Source organism: Balaenoptera borealis (assembly GCF_965194805.1).
Source record: "Balaenoptera borealis genome assembly, chromosome: 19".
In the NCBI taxonomy this organism is placed as follows: Eukaryota; Metazoa; Chordata; class Mammalia; order Artiodactyla; family Balaenopteridae; genus Balaenoptera; species Balaenoptera borealis.
In genome coordinates, this window is record NC_138878.1 from 7,113,260 (window position 1) to 7,130,801 (window position 17,542).

General features: G+C 47.6%; 1 protein-coding gene across 1 annotated transcript in view; it reads left to right on the forward strand.

The window, feature by feature from the left end:
* Positions 1-17,542, forward strand: part of CDYL2 (chromodomain Y like 2) — a 175,977-nt gene that overhangs the window by 118,618 nt on the left and 39,817 nt on the right. The window contains exon 2 of the mRNA XM_082366355.1: positions 393-981. Within this exon, the coding sequence (XP_082222481.1) occupies positions 393-981 (589 nt within the window). The remainder of the gene's footprint in view (positions 1-392; positions 982-17,542) is intronic.

Genomic DNA, 17,542 nt, shown 5'->3' on the forward strand with positions numbered 1-17,542 from the left:
TTGGTCTTTAAAAGTCTGATTCTACTTTGGTGCAATGAAAAGAATAAAGATCTTCAGTGAACGCTTGCAATGCGATTTCAAGTAAGAGTAAGCCTGGGATAGACAGGTAGATGCAGGCAGGCGGGTGTGGCATCACGCAGTCGTCATGGGAAACAGCGATGGTTGTTGTTCACCGCCCGTTCCCTTCAGCAGTGTCCTAAAATAAACCAGCCTTCCTGAAGGCTCCTGGGAGGGTCAGCTTCCTGCCTCCGCAGCAGCTCGCCCCACGGCCAGGGCGGATCCCTCTATCCCGAGGGCTCTGCGTTGTTCCTGTGGCCTGGGACTAATTTTTTTTTCCCTTCTGTCTTTCTTTCTTTCTCTCTCTCTCTGCTGATTCTCCTCCTGCATCCCAGGTTGAAAGGATTGTAGACAAGAGGAAGAACAAGAAGGGAAAATGGGAGTATCTGATCCGGTGGAAAGGCTACGGGAGCACGGAGGACACGTGGGAGCCCGAGCACCACCTGCTGCATTGTGAGGAGTTCATTGATGAGTTCAACGGGCTGCACCTGGCCAAGGACAAGAGGCTCAAGTCGGGGAAGCAGCCCGGCGCCTCCAAGCTTCTGCGCGACGGCCGAGGCCCCTCGGTGGAGAAGCTGTCCCACAGGCCCTCGGAATCCGCCAAGAGCAAAGGGACTTCCCATAAACGGAAGCGGATCAACCCTTCCCTGTCCAAGCCGAAAAAAGGGTATCCAGCCAAGCCCCCTGCAGGCGGGGACAGGGCCACCAAGACGGTGTCTTACAGGACTACCCCCAGTGGCCTGCAAATAATGCCCCTGAAAAAGGCGCAGAATGGGATGGAAAACGGGGACGCCGGCTCCGAGAAGGAAGAGAGGCATTTTGGAAACGGGTCCCACCAGCCCGGCTTGGATTTGAATGACGTGGGTGAGCAGGACCTGGGCGACTGCCACGTGAGCCCCGCGGCGCTGGCGGAGAATGGACTCGGTACGTGGCTGGTCTTCCTCTCGGCTGGGGCTTTGCGGGCAGCCTAGGGAAACACACCACCCCCACCCCGGCCCTGACCCTCAGGCAGGCAGTGATTGTCCCTTTGTCTCTTTCACCTAGGGCACTGTGGGCTTGCTCACGTGCCTGCCCTGGTTACGGACACCTATGCGCGTGGGGAGGCCAAGCCACTGACGCTCCAGCCAAGGCCTGTCCCACGTCGGAAATCCCTGGCTGCGCTTAAAGGCGCCCAAAGCCATGGTAACCGCTCTGGAGCCCCTGCTCCGAGGGCGGCTCAGAGTCTCACCCATCAGGACCCGAGACTCGTGTCCCCACAGGACCAGTGCCTTTCGGAGGCCGCACGCACCTCCCAGAGCCCTTGCTTCCAATCTTGCGCCCTCAGCGCTGTAGCCCAGAGAGGCGAGGTCTGGGCCAGGCTCTGCTCCTCCTTCTCACGCCCAGTTTGGACTTGGAATTCTCCCAGCTGGTCCTTAAGCTGGAGCCTCCTGCCCCTCATCTCTCGCTAACGTGCGTGATCTGGCCCCATGTCTGTATTAGGTCCTAAATGCTGCCCCGACCCCATCCTAGGCCAGTTCTTTTGCTTTGTACCTTCTTGCCACCTCCCGCAAGCAACACAGCAAAGATTAGGGAATCCCTCCCTCTGACCAAGTCCCCACAAGCAAAATTAAGGAAAGAGGAGGCGATGACCCAGGTAATTCAAGCTCCCAAATCTGACATCTCCTCAATAGAGTGCTCAGTGGCTGAGTCTTCCAGGTGAGCCGTCTGCACCTGTTACCTGTGTTCCTTCATTTCTCAGGTACCCGTGTGTCCACGTGGTGCATTTTTCTCTTTAGCTGCCAGAACTCTAAGCCTTGGGATGTCAGGAAATCCTGCTCGAGTGTGGACGACCCATGCCCAACAGAGTAGGGCCACCCGATGCCCTGGATGGAACCAGAGTGCATGTGGGAATAGGGGTGCCGGGACGCAGGTGGGACTGGTTGGGAGAGTTTCCGGAAGGATGGGGTGACAGAGGCAGATGCACGTTAGAGGGATGATGATTTCAGAGTTCAGAGTGCTCAGGGCGCGCCCGGCTGGGGAGAACGTGGCGTCTTTAGGCATTCTGGCCGGGGAATCTGAGTGATCTGCTTTGAGGTTCCTCTTTCTCCAGAGAGAGGAATTTCACCCAGACAGGATTTATTTAGCAGTCTCTGCCCCAGATTGACTCATGTTTCCGTCTGGGGATCCCTGATGCTGACATGACTCTGCCTGCTAACATATGGAAAAGCTGTTTGTTTTAAAAATCCATCTCTCGGGGAGGAGTGGGCTTGTGTAAATGAGGCCTGGCACAAACATCGGTGTTTGATGTTCCTGTGACAGCAGCGGAGGGATTCCCTGTCTCTGGAAGGGGGGCTTGTGAGGCTCCTTGGGTGTGATTGCTGGCACCCCGGCTGGTAGCAGCCCTCTACCCTGCTCAAGATGTGGCTGCCCTGAGAGTGGGGGGATGGGAACGTGGGCGGGGAGGTGTGCTGACTCTAGCTGCCACCCTGCAGGGCCGAGAGGGAAGTCAGACCTGTAGAGAAGTTCCGATGAAGGCATACTTCTCCTTCCATGCCCTTTTCCAGAGCGGGGCAGGGCTGCTAGCTGTGTGCAGTCTGTCCTTGGGCCTCATCGATACCACCCGGGGCCTCATCGATACCGCCCGGTTCATGATCTGGTGATGGAGCATGGTTCCCCATGACCCGGGGAAACAGATGAGAATGAGCCTGCTGGCCTCAGTGGTGGCCTTGTTAACCTCGAGTGCTTCCCTAGATCTTTCTTGTCTCTGATCTCTTCTTGGCCTCATTTTTTCCCCATGTTGAATGTTCTCTACTCCACTCGGGCCCATGCCTGGACAGAGGGAAGGAAGCCACCTGCCTCTCTTTTGTTTGGTTTTGGGTGTTCCCAAAGGGCCCTTGTGTTTAATCGCATCCCACAATATTGGTGTCCTGGAGGTTCTCATAAGCCTAAGGCAGTGGTTCTCAAATTCATGTGTGTAAGATTCCCTGGCACTTTGTTAAAATGCAAATCCTGTAGAATCTGATTTACTAAGTCTGGGGTGGAGCCCAGAAGATGGGTTTTTAACAAGTGCCCTAGGTGGCTCCCATGCATTTGAGGACCTGCTCTGTGGCAAAATGGGGTGATAATTATGTTTCACATCAGGTGTCAATTTAAATCAATTCAATACTTATTTTGTTCTTCCTGAGAGTTAATCACCATGCTAGGTGCTTGGAGTAAAGTAATAAAAAGATAGGTAAGGACAGCACCCTCTGAAACTTACAGTCTGCTCTCCACTAGGTTGAGAGTGGGTGTCTCAGGGTCATTGTTGAGAAGACTCCTGAGGCTAACTCACTGGAAGGAGTAACACATATGTTACGTAGATGGTATGCCTTTCCATATCTGCATGACATCTTCTGTGGTCACTGGGGTGATAAATGCCCCAGCCCTGGTCAACTTTTAACACTCTAGTTAGAAATAGCATACTATCCAGGTCTTGGAGTAACTGGGAAGAGGAAAAGACTGAGAATCCTTGCCAGAGAAAGAGAGAGAGAGGAGAGAAAGGTTTGGGGTTCTTGGAGAAGACCCAAGACAGAGGGGCTTGTGTCGTTCCAGAACTTGCCAGCCAGGGGTCAGAGGCGTAGTCAAGCACAACGTGACTCCACTTACGTTTTCAACCCGAGGGAAGCCTTGATGCAGCCAATGTCCATGCCCATGCAGACCCTGAATGTTTTCCTCCACGCCCACCCCCCCCTCCGCAGCCCCACCTTCTCTGACCACTGCCACCAAGGATCCAGATCCCAGTGGCACAAGGGTGAGGTAGCAGGGTTTTCAGCACGGAGGGGGGCCTCATCTTTGCCTTGCAGAAGGGGACGGGGAGATCCTGGCTACGCTTTCCCAGCATTTGTTTTGGGGGTGGGCTGTTGCTTTTTATATGATTTCAACTTCTCTTTGGTGAATTAAGGTTCTGCATACAGAAAAGCAACTTATGTAACACGTTACTCATTTACTGCTGACTTCCCCGATCTGAGCTGTGGGAACAGGTGCTAAATTGGGGCTCCAGCGGGTGGTGCTTTGGTCTCAGACAGCATTTTCCCCAGCAATGTTTGTGAAGCGCGTGTGGCGACTCAGTGCCGCTTTTGCTTCTGATTCTTCTCCCATAATGACGAACGGCTCTGTGGTCCGGGTACCATCTGCCTCAGTATCCCTTCGGGAGCTTGTTAAAAGTGGGCTCTACCCCAATCAAATGAATCTCAGGGGGCAGGGTGTGGATTGTGTCTTTTAAATGCTGAATTTTAACTGCCATGGTATATACAGTAGTTCTTGCATAAGCGTTTCATTGTAAGTGATGGGTGGGTCATAGATCCCATCCTTTGTTGGTAGATCGAGTTACTCCTTCAGTTTTAAGCTTGTAAGTGGGAATGTGATTTAGTCCTTTAAACGTTTAAAACCTGATATAATTTCTCCTTCTTGCTAATGCACTCTCTACCAGGCATCTCTCTCTCTCTCTCTTTTTTTTTTTTTTTCCCTAAAACAGACCTGTTTCATCCATATAGAAAAACCGTTGGGTTAGTGAACTCCTCCTGCGGTCTGGTCTAGAACTCATTAGTTCTGTTTCATCAGAATAGGCCAAAGCATCAGTATTTGACAGATTCAGATGAACCTTTAACCTGTGGACACACCCCTGACTAGGAGCCAACTCTGAGCCCCAGCACAGCACACAGACGCCCAGCGTTTTCCAAATTTCCCCGAAACCGATGAGTTTCCACTTTGACGCTGACCCGGTGACCCCGTGTTCACCTTTCTTTGAATTTTGAGAATCATCTTCCTTGTTTCCTGATGAGTGTTGTCTGTGGCCCAGGCGCTGCATCTCAGACACCGCCTGATTCAGTGTTTTCAGAATTGTTCCTATCACTGAGTGAGTCATCCCACACAAACGTGCAACGCTTGCCATCGTCTCTCCATTGATCTTTTAAAATTATCTCAGCTTTCACTTCTCTCATGTTTGTTTATCTCTTCCTACTCACTCTATCAACACGATGATTGTTTTCCTTTTATCGATCATAATGGAGTAACCATGTTTTAAAAGCACTTCAGAACTAAGCGTGAACATGGGAAATGCCCTATGACTTTCGAGAACCTCGGGCTCTCAGACATGGAGCCGGCATCGGAATCCACTGGCGGGTACGTTAAAACACAGATAACTGTGCCAACCCCCAGAGTTTCTGATTTAGTAGGCATGGAGGAGAGCCTGAAAATCTGCATTGCTAGCAAGTTCCCAGATGCTGCCGCTGGTCCAGGGACCCTGCTTTCACAACTGCTCGCTGCTCTAGACGAATAAGCACCAAGGTGGTTGGGACAAAAATGACAGACAGTGGTTGGGAACACCAGTTGGTGGTACTGGGGAGAGTTGAAGCCCTTTTGCTCTGGTCCTTGAGTTTGCATTCCTGAGGATTCGTAAGTTGAGAGTTTGTGAAATGAAGTTGTTAAGTGGAAAGTCTTATTGCATGGGAACTTCCCGGTTAGGCCTTGGAGTTTACAAAGTCCTGTTGTGATCCTTTTAGTCCTAACTGGCAGCTGTTAGGAGACTACCCATTTTTCGGAGGAGGAGACTGAAGTTACAAGTGTCCAGGTTGGGACTAGGAGAGAAATCCAGGCAGTTCGACTCCAGAGATGGTCCCTAGATCACTGCTCAGCCGGCTCCCAGGCAGTACAAGGCAGTTCCTGATCCCTGATAAAAATACGCCCTGACTGAACTCTGCTCAGTGTCATGTGGCAGCCTGGATGGGAGGGGAGTGTGGAGGAGAATGGATACGTGCATATGTATGGCTGAGTCTCTTTGCTGTGCACCTGAAACTCTCACCACATTGTTCATCAGCTATACTCCAATGTAAAGTAAAATTGAAAAAAAATATGCCCTGGTTGGGGGACCCCCAGAGTGCTGGTGGGGCAGAAGCCACTTGGACTCACCCTCATTGCTTACTGATGGACAGATATAATCGTTCTAAGCCTGAGAAATTGAGATTAACTCTGTGCCATTCAACTTGAAAGCCAGGAGTAAATGGTCAATTTCATTAAAAAAAATACAACTTAAAACGGACTCACTGACAACTAGAAAACCTGAATAGGGCAATAACTCTTTTTTTTTTTTAACATCTTTATTGGAGTATAATTGCTTTACAGTGGTGTGTTTCTGCTTTACAACAAAGTGAATCAGCTATACATATACGTATATCCTCATACCTCCTCCCTCTTGCATCTCCCTCCCACCCTCCCTATCCCACCCCTCTAGGTGGTCACAAAGCACCAAGCTGATCTCCCTGTGCGATGCAGCTGCTTCCCACTAGCTATCTATTTTACATTTGGTAGTGTATATATGTCCGTGCCACTCTCTCACTTCATCCCAGCTTACCCTTCCCCCTCCCCCTCCCCGTGTCCTCAAGTCCATTCTCTACAACTGCGTCTTTATTCCTGTCCTGCCCCTAGGTTCTTCAGAACCAATTTTTTTTTTGTTTTAGATTCCATATGTATGTGTTAGCATATGTTATTTATTTTTCTCCTTCTGACTTACTTCACTCTGTATGACAGTCTCTAGGTCCATCCACCTCACTACAAATAACTCAATTCCGTTTTGTTTTATGGCTGAGTAATATTCCATTGTATATATGTGCCACATCTTCTTTATCCATTCATCTGTCAGTGGACATTTAGGTTGCTTCCATGTCCTGGCTATTGTAAATAGAGCTGCAATGAACATTGTGGTACATGACTCTTTTTGAATTATGGTTTTCTCAGGGTATATGCCCAGTAGTGGGATTGCTGGGTCATATGGTAGTTCCATTTTTAGTTTTTTAAGGAACCTCCATACTGTTCTCCACAGTGTCTGTTTCAATTTACATTCCCACCAACAGTGCAAGAGGGTTCCCTTTTCTCCACACCCTCGCCAGCATTTATTGTTTGTAGATTTTTTGATGATGGCCATTCTGACTGGTGTGAGGTGATACCTCATTGTAGTTTTGATTTGCATTTCTCTAATGATTAGTGAAATTTGCCTTATGTATTGAGGTGCTCCTATGTTGGGTGCATAAATATTTACAATTGTTATATCTTCTTCTTGGATTGATCCCTTGATCATTATGTAGTGTCCTTCTTTGTCTCTTATAATAGTCTTTATTTTGAAGTCTATTTTGTCTGATATGAGTATTGCTACTCCAGCTTTCTTTTGATTTCCATTTGCATGGAATATCTTTTTCCATCCCCTCACTTTCAGTCTGTATGTGTCCCTAGGTCTGAAGTGGGTCTCTTGTAGACAGCATATATACGGGTCCTGTTTTTGTATCCATTCAGCCAGTCTGTGTCTTTTGGCGGGAGCATTTAATCCATTTATATTTAAGGTAATTATCGATATGTATGTTCCTATTACCATTTTCTTAATTGTTTTGGGTTTGTTATTGTAGGTCTTTTCCTTCTCTTGTGTTTCCCGCCTAAAGAAGTTCCTTTAGCATTTGGTGTAAAGCTGGTTTGGTGGTGCTGAATTCTCTTAGCTTTTGCTTGTCTTTAAAGGTTTTAATTTCTCTGTCGAATCTGAATGAGATCCTTGCTGGGTAGAGTAATCCTGGTTGTAGGTTTTTCCCTTTCATCACTTTGAATATGTCCTGCCACTCCCTTCTGGCTTGCAGAGTTTCTGCTGAAAGATCAGCTGTTAACCTTATGGGGATTCGCTTGTATGTTATTTGTTGTTTTTCCCTTGCTGCTTTTAATATTTTTTCCATGTATTTAATTTTTGATAGTTTGCTTAATATGTGTCTTGGCGTGTTTCTCCTCAGATTTATCCTGTATGGGACTCTCTGAGCTTCCTGGACTTGATTGACTATTTCCTTTCCCATATTAAGGAAGTTTTCAACTATAATTTCTTCAAATATTTTTTCAATCCCTTTCTTTTTCTCTTCTTCTTCTTCTGGGACCCCTGTAATTCAAATGTTCGTGCGTTTAATGTTGTCCCAGAGGTCTCTAAGACTGTCCTCATTTCTTTTCATTCTGTTTTCTTTATTCTTCTCTGCAGTAGTTATTTCCACTATTTTATCTTCCAGGTCACTTGTCCATTCTTCTGCCCCAGTTATTCTGCTATTGATTCCTTCTAGAGAATTTTTAATTTCATTTATTGTGTTGTTCATCATTGTTTGTTTTCTCTTTAGTTCTTCTAGGTCCTTGTTAAACGTTTCTTGTATTTTCTCCATTCTATTTCCAAGATTTTGGATCATCTTTACTATCATTACTCTGAATGCTTTTTCAGGTAGACTGCCTATTTCCTCTTCATTTGTTTGGTATGGTGGGTTTTTACCTTGTTCCTTCATCTGCTGTGTGTTTTTCTGTCTTTTCATTTTGCTTAACTTACTGTGTTTGGGGTCTCCTTTTCACAGGCCGCAGGTTCATAGTTCTTGTTGTTTTGGTGTCTGCCCCCTGTGGCTAAGGTTGGTTCAGTGGGTTGCATAGGCTTCCTGGTGGAGGGGACTAGTGCCTGTGTTCTGGTGGATGAGGCTGGATCTTGTCTTTCTGGTGGGCAGGATGGCGTCCGGTGGTGTGTTTTGGGGTGTCTGTGACCTTATTATGATTTTAGGCCGCCTCTCTGCTAATGGGTGGGGTTGTGTTCCTGTCTTGCTAGTTGTTTGGCATAGGGTGTCCAGCACTGTAGCTTGCTGGTCGTTGAGTGGAGCTGGGTCTTAGCGTTGAGATGGAGATCTCTGGGAGAGCTTTCGCCGTTTGATATTACGTGGAGCTGGGAGGTCTCTGGTGGACCAGTGTCCTGAACTTGGCTCTCCCATCTCAGAGACACAGGCCTGACACCTGGCTGGAGCACCAAGACCCTGTCAGCCACACGGCCAGGTACGTGGGGAGTTTCTTGCCTTTTGGGAGGTCTGAGGTCTTCCACCAGCATTCAGTAGGTGTTCTGTAGGAGTTGTTCCACATGTAGATGTATTTCTGATGTATTTGTGGGGAGGAAGGTGATCTCCACGTCTTACTCCTCCGCCATCTTGAAGGTCTCCCTCGGGCAATAACTCTTAAATTATTAAATCAGTCTTTACACATCTCTCATATAAAGCGGGAAGAAGGCACACAAGGCTCAGATGATTTTACAGGCAAGCCTACCTAATATTCTAGAACGGAAACTTTCCCTCTCATATCTGAATGGTTGCAGAGAACAGAAAAAGAGAAAACACTCCAACTCTTGTGAAAAGACCAGTATAACCTGGATTTCCAAACCAGACAAGGAAGGGAGGAACAAGGAAAATTATAGGCTAGGTTCACTTAAGAGTATAGTGGTAAAAGTCTTAAATAACCCTCCTGGGCTTGTTATAGTTCCCTGATACTTCCTCAAAATTGTGATTGTTTCAGAAACGTCTTGTTCCATGCCCTGAACTTGACCCCAATTCATGACCTTTAGAATCACCAGTGCTTCTGGAGGTGCCCAGCTTGTCCCCAGTGGCACGGGCAGTGGCCCCAAGCCATCTAGTGAATCACAGAAAGTCTGAAAAGGGTGTCCACGTGGGGCCTCTTGTGAAGGCAGGTATCCGTTTCCCTGGGCACAGCTGTTCTTTTAACAAACTTCAAACACCCACTCCCAGGCAGCAGACTTTAACCAACCTTTTTGTTTTTTCAGAAGTGGGTCATTTTCCAGACACATAACAACCACCAAAGCCTAAGGGGTTCTTAGGTTTTGTCTTTCAAAGCATGGCAAGTGAGCAACTTGTGTGAATGAATGAACTTAAAACCCTTTTACGGGTAATGTGCAGACCTGTCCAACGTGGCCACTGCATCTGAGTGGAAAGTGCCTGACTGTGATGGAAAATCTGACTGTCAGCCTGACGCAAGGCAAATCCAAGGGGGAATTCGACTCTCCCTGTGGGTTCCCCATTTCCGGATTTGATTTTGGCATCCAGAGGAGGCTGACAGAATCTTGACTACTGTCAAGACTCGCGGAAATCGACAGATTACTTTCCCTGCCAGCTCCGATATTGTTTTCCTCTCTCAACTACCTCAAAAAAAGTCTTAGGAACTGTTTCCAAGTCCCATTCGTCAGTGGTGAACAAAAGACGGGGAGTGGGGAGTAGAAGTCCCACCCCTCCCCAGTCACAAGCTGTGAGAGGGGTACATTGTCTGCAGAGGGTCTCAAAACAATGGTAAAATTCAGTTTGCAGATGTTGGTGAAAAGCTAGTCCTCCCTACCGGGGTGGACCCCCAGGACCAGGGTTCCGGCTCCACCTGCACTGGCCCTACAAAGAGCCAGTCTCCATAAATGGTGCTGATAATGTGGTGCTGGGCTCCCACTGTAGCGGAAGCCTCACTGTTTGTGTTTAACCAGTGCATATCATTTAATCCCCTCACTGGCTCTCTGACCTAGCAACTTGACAACATAGCATCACAACAAGGTTAGCTATGATTAGCCTTGCTTAGAGATGGGGAAACTGAGGCTCAGAGGGGTGGGGACACGGAGTGCCAAAGGGAGGAGCTAGGTGGTGCCTGGTCTGGCGATGCTGAAGCTCTCAGAGGTCTGTGACCCGTTTTATAAAAAGACACTTCAGGGATTTAGGTTCAAACCAGCAAAGCTCTCCCCAGGGTCCTAGGGCAGCATTCTGGCCAACATCCCTGAGTCTTCCTATGAGATATCTTCAGTGGTTCCAAAGATGCTGGCTTGGCATTCTAGGGAGATGGAATTGCCAGTCCTGAGGATTTTCCTCTAAGCTTTATTTTCTATTTTTTAAAATTTTGTTGGAGTCTAGTTGATTTACAGTGTTGTGGTAGTTTCAGATGTACAGCAAAGTGATTCAGTTATACGTATACATATATTCATTCTTTTTCAGATTCTTTTCCCATGTAGGTTATCACAGAATATTGAGCAGAGTTCCCTGTGCTATACAGTAGGTCCTTGTTTGTTGGTAGGTCTATTTTATACATAGTAGTGTGTGTCTGTTAATCCCAAACTCCTAATTTATTCCTCCCCTCCACTTTTCCCCTTTGGTAACCGTAAGTTTGTTTTTGAAATCTGTGAGTCTGTTTCTGTTTTGTAAATAAGTTCATTTATATCATTTTTTTTTTAAATTCTAGGCTTTAGATTAAAAGGCACACACACACACACACGCACACTCACAACACTTCAAGGGAACTCCCTTAATTATCAAAGTTTATTTCAGTGGTAGAAGAAATAGCAAAAAATAAAAGTCAACAGCGTCCATCAGCTGATGAAAGGGTAAACAAAATTTGTTATATCCATACAATGGAATGTTACTCAGTCATAAAAAGGAATGAAGTACTGACACAGGCTACAACCTGGATGACCCTTGAGAACACAACGCTAAGTGAAAGAAGCCAGTCACAGAAGACCACTTACTGTATGACAATTTATTTGAAAGGTCCAGAGTAGGCAAATCTATAGAGACAGAAAGTAGATTAGTGGTTGCCAGAGGCTGGGAGAATGAAAGGAACGGGGAATGACGGATGGTTGCACAACTCTGCAAATACACTTGCTAATCACTAAATTATATACTTTGAATGGGTGAATTTTAGAGTATGTAAATTATATCTCAACAAAGCTGTTTCAGACAAAAAGGAAAAGAAACAACAAGTAGAATAAAAAAAATGGCTAGTGCTTGCCACGTGTTAGGGACCCTCCTCAGTGCTGTCCGCAGAGATGCCCCCATTCCCCACACCTCTCAGATTTGTCCAAGTGCAGCAGGAGGTGGAGCTGGAATAGAGCCACAGTGCGACTCCTGAACACCAGATCCCACCTACGAAATCCAAGCGCTCTTAGTGGACCAACAGCACATACGAGTTTCCTGCAGCTGCTGTAACGCACCGGGTGGCTTAAAGCAACACACATTTATACTCTTAGAGTTTTGGACATCAGAAGTCTAAAATGGGTTGGCAGGGCTGTGCTCCTTCTAGAGGCTCTAGGGGAGGATTGGGTTTCTTGTCTTTTTCAGTTTCTAGAGGTTGCCCGCATTCCTTGGTTTGTGGCCCTGCATCTATCTCTCTGACCTCTGCTTCCATTGTCACATCCCCTTCTCTGACTCCGCCCCTCCTGCCTCTCTCTTATAAGGACCCTTGTGATGATACTGGGCCCACTCAGTGTAACCTAGGGTCATCTCCTCATCTCAAGAGCCTCAATCACATTTACAAAGTTCCTTTTGCCACGTCAGGTCACATATTCCCAGGTTCTGGGGATTAGGATGAGGACATCTTTGGGGGTGCATTATTCAGCAGACCACTGGCACGTAGGAGAATTTGGAGGGCAGAAAGTTGAGGCACGTGGGTTTCTATTCTTGTATGGGCAGAAACCAGTTGGTAACAAGGAAACACGAATTTTGTCCTGTGGATTAGACAGTGCATGTAAATGGAATCATCTGCTTGGTGTGGACTGGTAAATGGCTGGCGGGCACTGAAGTTGGCTTAAGTTTGCTTGTTGATCTCAGAGATGGGAGGTGAGCAGCAGGTCCCACAAGACAGGAAGCACTCTCTGAATTCCACAAGGCGGCTCCGTGTGACGCATCCCACATCAGCATTTATCTTAGACAAGCTGGCTCAAGCCCTCCGAATGCTTGAGCCTCGCTAATAATGACAGTAGCGGCAATGGCATCAATAACAGGTATTTATTACATCCTTGCTGTGCGTCAGGTGCGGGGCTCAGGATTTTACATGCAGTAGCTCAGGCAATCCTGACAGCTCTATGAAGTAGGTCATCTTTTCATCCCTAGTTTACAGGTGAGGAAAGTGAGCCTTTCAGAAGTTAGGACCTCCAGAGGGTAATGTGGTAGAGTCGGAATTCTGACCCAGCTTTTTTTTTTTTTTTTTTTATTGAGATCCAGGGCTTTTTAAAACTTTCTTACACTGCCTTAATGTGTGATATCTGACTTTCTCACCAGACCCTAATCACACAGTGGGAAAAAGCCTGTTCTGCTCGTGTGTGTGCATGTGCGTGTGTGTTTGTGTCTGTGTGTGTGGAAAACACTTTGTATGACAACATTTGCATTTTCATTTTTCTACTCAGTAGAATATGAGTATAGCATATACTATATGCTCAGTATAGCATATGCCTATTTCCATATTGGGCAGGTCTTCATGTTTATAATTTTAGTCATGCCATTATATTTTTTCAAGAGAACATACAGTATTTTACTTAGTCTCTTGTCTTTGGACATTTAGGTTGGGTCTAAACTACTTTGGTTTTATCTTGTTTTATTTCTCAATTGTTTTCTTAGGATAAATTCCCAGAGGCAGGATCGTACTGGTGATTTTACCCCTCTCCCTGGCAAAAAAAAGAAGACTGTACAAATATTTAACAATAACCAGCAAGGTCTGATTTGTAGTTTTGCCACTGTCTTGCCAGCATTGTTTGTGGGGGTAAAAAAGGGGGAACTTCGGTCTCTCTTTGATTTACATTTCTTTACTTATCACTGAGGTTGGGTCTTTTCTCCACATACTCATCGACTCTTTGTGGCTTGTCTGCTCCCATCTCTGAACTTGGGGGGTGTGCTGCCAGCCTTGACAAAGGAGGATGGAGGCGAGGGCAAGGTGTGCCTGCAGGCTGGGGAGGAGGTGGGCTTGGCCAAGGGGCTGGTGTGTTTAGGGAAAGACTCAGGGTGACTTCTAGAAGGCTGGCGGGGCCAGGGTGGGCAATGCCTGGATGCCTGAGGACCTGACCCTAGTTGTACTTACAGGACCAGCTGCTGCGCAGGTCATCAATGGAAGGACTGATCCTACATTTTGACTTAGGGTTTCCTGATGACTTTCTGATCCTAAATTATGGATGAACTGTCAGAAAAGACAGAAATAGCAAAATCTCCTCGTGGCCTGTATGTCAGTGGTGAAGGTGGAGAAGGGAATTGTGACTGCCCTCTACTGCTGCCACCTGTCAGCTTCCGGCTGCCCAGCCCAGCACCCTCTATGGTGCCCCCGGGCCTTCCTGCAGTTCTGACTTGGTTCTGGGGCCTCCCCACCCCTGGAGTCCATGGCTGGGCACGGCCACGCTCCCCGGTCCTCGGCGTCTCTAAGTCCTGAGCTGTAGAGGCTCTGGGGGAGCGACCCCCGCCTCATCCCGTCCCCTCCCTGGGCACTTGGAGGAAACTTCAGCTCGGTCACCTTGGCCCTCCCTCTTCCCATTTCCTGTCCACGTGGTGAAGTGCATTGTCCACTGTTGTCCCTTCTTGCTCTTTTTCTTGTGAGTATTTATATCTTTCTAAAAATTTATTCCTTCACTGCTATTTCAGGGTGGTTTCATGAGAGAGAAATGGATTGGGATGGTGGCCTATCTAACTGCAGGTCCCCAAAATGCCCCTTCCCTTTTCTCCCCCCGACTTCTTTCCCTCCCTTCCTCCTTTCCTTCCTTCCGTCCTTCCCTCCCTCCCTCCCTGCCCCCTTCCTTCCTTCCTTCCTTCTTTCCTTCCTTTTTAAAGTTAAAAAGTAACTTATTTCAGTTTAAAACATTAAAACACTATGGAAAGTATAAGCTTTTAAAAAATTCAAGTTCCCCCCTTCTTTTTTCCCAAATTCTATTTAGAGGTGACTGATGTTAATATTTCCCTATAGATCTTTCTGGACCACTCTCTAAGCTTATGCAAATTATATATATATATATATATTTATTTATTACACATTATATATTATATGTGTAAAAATGTTCTGTTTGCTGAAATATCTGTTGAAGGAATGATGAACAAGAATAATCCCACGTCTGTGGGTGTGGTGGGTGTATATACACACAGGCGCACGAGCACACACATGTGAGACGCCAAGGCCTCACTGAGAAGGTGGCATCTGGGTAAAGACTGGAGGTGGTGAGAACATCTTGTTTTAAATTTAAAACTCCATCTGTGTCAGGCATGTGGATGTGCCTCCCCTTTCTGGCTGCCTGGGGTTTCATGGTGTGCGGGGACTTAGCTGTCCTCTCTCTGTTGGGCGTTCAAGATGCCTCCCAAGGCACACACTCTTGCCAGCTCTGGCTGCTGCCAGTCTTCATCATGCTTCTCCAAGCTCTGTTGTTTTGATTTTAGTTTACAAATGAGGGTGAGCATCTTCTCACGTTCCCCCCACCTGTGTTTCCTTCCCTGGGAGGGGCCCGAGTATCGTCCTGCCAAGTAGAGCAGGAGGTGACACTCAGTATGGTGGGTGGACCAAGGCATTTGGCCATGTGGCTTCAGGCAAATTGCTTGGCTTCTCTGGGCCGTATTCTTCATTCATAAAAATGTAGATATAATCATACCTCATGGGGTTTGGTAAAGAATAAGTGAATTCATTCATAGAAAGCCCTTAGACTATTACCTGGCATATGGTAGACATTTGATAAATATTAGCTATATTATTTGAATCCGATGCTCGTTTCTCTAGCTGGGTCTTTGTGTTTTCCTATTTGTTTTTCAGAGCATTTTATATATTGTATATGTTAATCCCTTGTTATATTTTTTAACGCAGCTGTACTCACTGTATACCAGGAACTATTGAGACATAGTTGCAATCCCACATAGCATGGTGGAGAGACAGAAGATATTGAGGGAGTTACAAGCAGGAGTGCCTAAGCCAGCTTGGGAAGGTAGTTAGGAGAGGGCTTCCTGAAGGAGGTGACATGCAAGCTGAGTCTGATAGCATGAGCCAGAATGAGCAAGGAAAAAGGCAGGGCCTGTGGGAGAAGATGACAGCGCCCACCGAAGCATAAAGGCAAGGATCAGCGTGTGGGTGCATGATACCACATCGCAAAGAACACGGCGGCCCAGCCAATTCTGGACCACCCTGCAGGGGAGGCTGAAGCTGCAGTGTTGGCTTAAGAACTGGGTGGATAGAGCCTGCAGTAGGAGGGTGCTTGGGACTCTTTCTGGAAGGAGCTGAGAGAGTCCCTTGTGCAGCTCACACTCCCCAGCCCTGCGAAGCCTCTCTGGTCTGCCCTCGCTTGCATCCTTCTCCACGCCATCTCCCCGTGTTGTGCACGTGTATGCCCCTTCCTGCCCGCCCTCCGGTGGGCACTTAACCTCTGCTCATCCTTCATGGCTCACTAAGCAGCAAACCCCGCCATGGAAACTCCCCTGACTCCCAGGGTAGGTCAGCTTCCCGTTTTTTCCACACCTAGAACCGTGTTTCCTCGCTGACGGCACGTACCTCGGTTTGTAATGGTCGCAGCCTGATTTCTCGAATAGTCGCTGCCTCCCCCTCTGGATTGTCAGCTCATGAGGGCAGGGATGGTCTCTAGTTTTGCTTCCACTTGTAGTTCCAACACCTAACACTGCCGGGCACATAGGAGGTGCTTCAGAAACACCTACCGAATGAGGGGGTGAATGAATGGATGGACCAGAGAGAGAAGCAAGAAACCTCTCCTGCTTGGAGACGCGGGGGTCCTGAGCCCCCGTGAATCGTCGCATGTCTGTCAAGTCCACCCATTGCACCTCCCACCCCAGGCGGACTGGCTCACGTTCTCACATTGCACACCTGCTCCTGGTAATGTGGCACGGAGAGCCTACGTTTTGTCAGGGCTCCTGAGAGCACCTGAAGGATTCCCTTTCCAGAGTTTTCTCTGACAGTTGTTCTCTCCACCTGCCCGTGGCCCTGCTGGCTGCGCTTCTTTCTCCACCCTTAATAGTCACGCAGTCTCACCGGCTCCTAATTAAGCCCATGGGCTCAGACCCTGCTTGTCCTCCCTCAAGGGCACTGCATGTCCTTTTCAGCAGAGTGTGTTTCATTCGGGTCACATGTTCTGTATTTTGTGTAGTCCTTCGCTGTGGAAGAGAAAATGCAGCGGACTTCTTAACAGAAGGACTACTTACATAAAGGGCTTTGGGATTTCTCCTGTAAGGTTGTTGTGGGTTTTGGAGGCATCGTGGTGAGGAAGAGACTGGAAAGAGTGAGGGTGGGCTTTGGAGACAGAGGGTCTGTGAGTTCAAGTACAGACTGCCTCTTGTTGAGCCAGTGACTCTAGGCAAGTGTTTCCAGCTTTGGAGCCTTGGTTTTCACCTCTGTGCTAGGGGGATAACAGTACCCACCACAAAGGATTAAATGGTGAGTCCCTGCACACAGGCAGTGCTGGTGGATGTTAGTTTCTCTTCTCTCCTTTCTTAGGTGGCAGGCTTGCTGCTGATGGGGCCTCTCCCTTTACTCAAAGGCATGCTTTCCTCCCTACCGCCATGTGCCCTGTTGCCTTCTCATCAGCACCAGGATATTCATTGTCATTCTGTTCATGTCAACCAGCAAGGCAAACTCAAGAGGCCCCACTTCTGGGTGGTGGGGTGCCTGACCCTGTCACTTGTGTCCTCAGCGGTAGTCAGAGTTGGCTCTTCCGAGATCATTAGCCTTCTGAGATCATTATTTTTTCCTACAATTCAGTAGGGAAAAAGAGGCATTTACTTTGTACCCACTGTGTGCTGGGAACTGGGGATTAGAGATGACAAGCCTCATCTTCCAGAGAACTTATTAAGCTAATTAAGGGATCAGATGCTCCCAGATGGCCAGCTGCAAAGCCGAGTGTGCTGAGCGCTCGGGAAGAGCCCAGACAGAC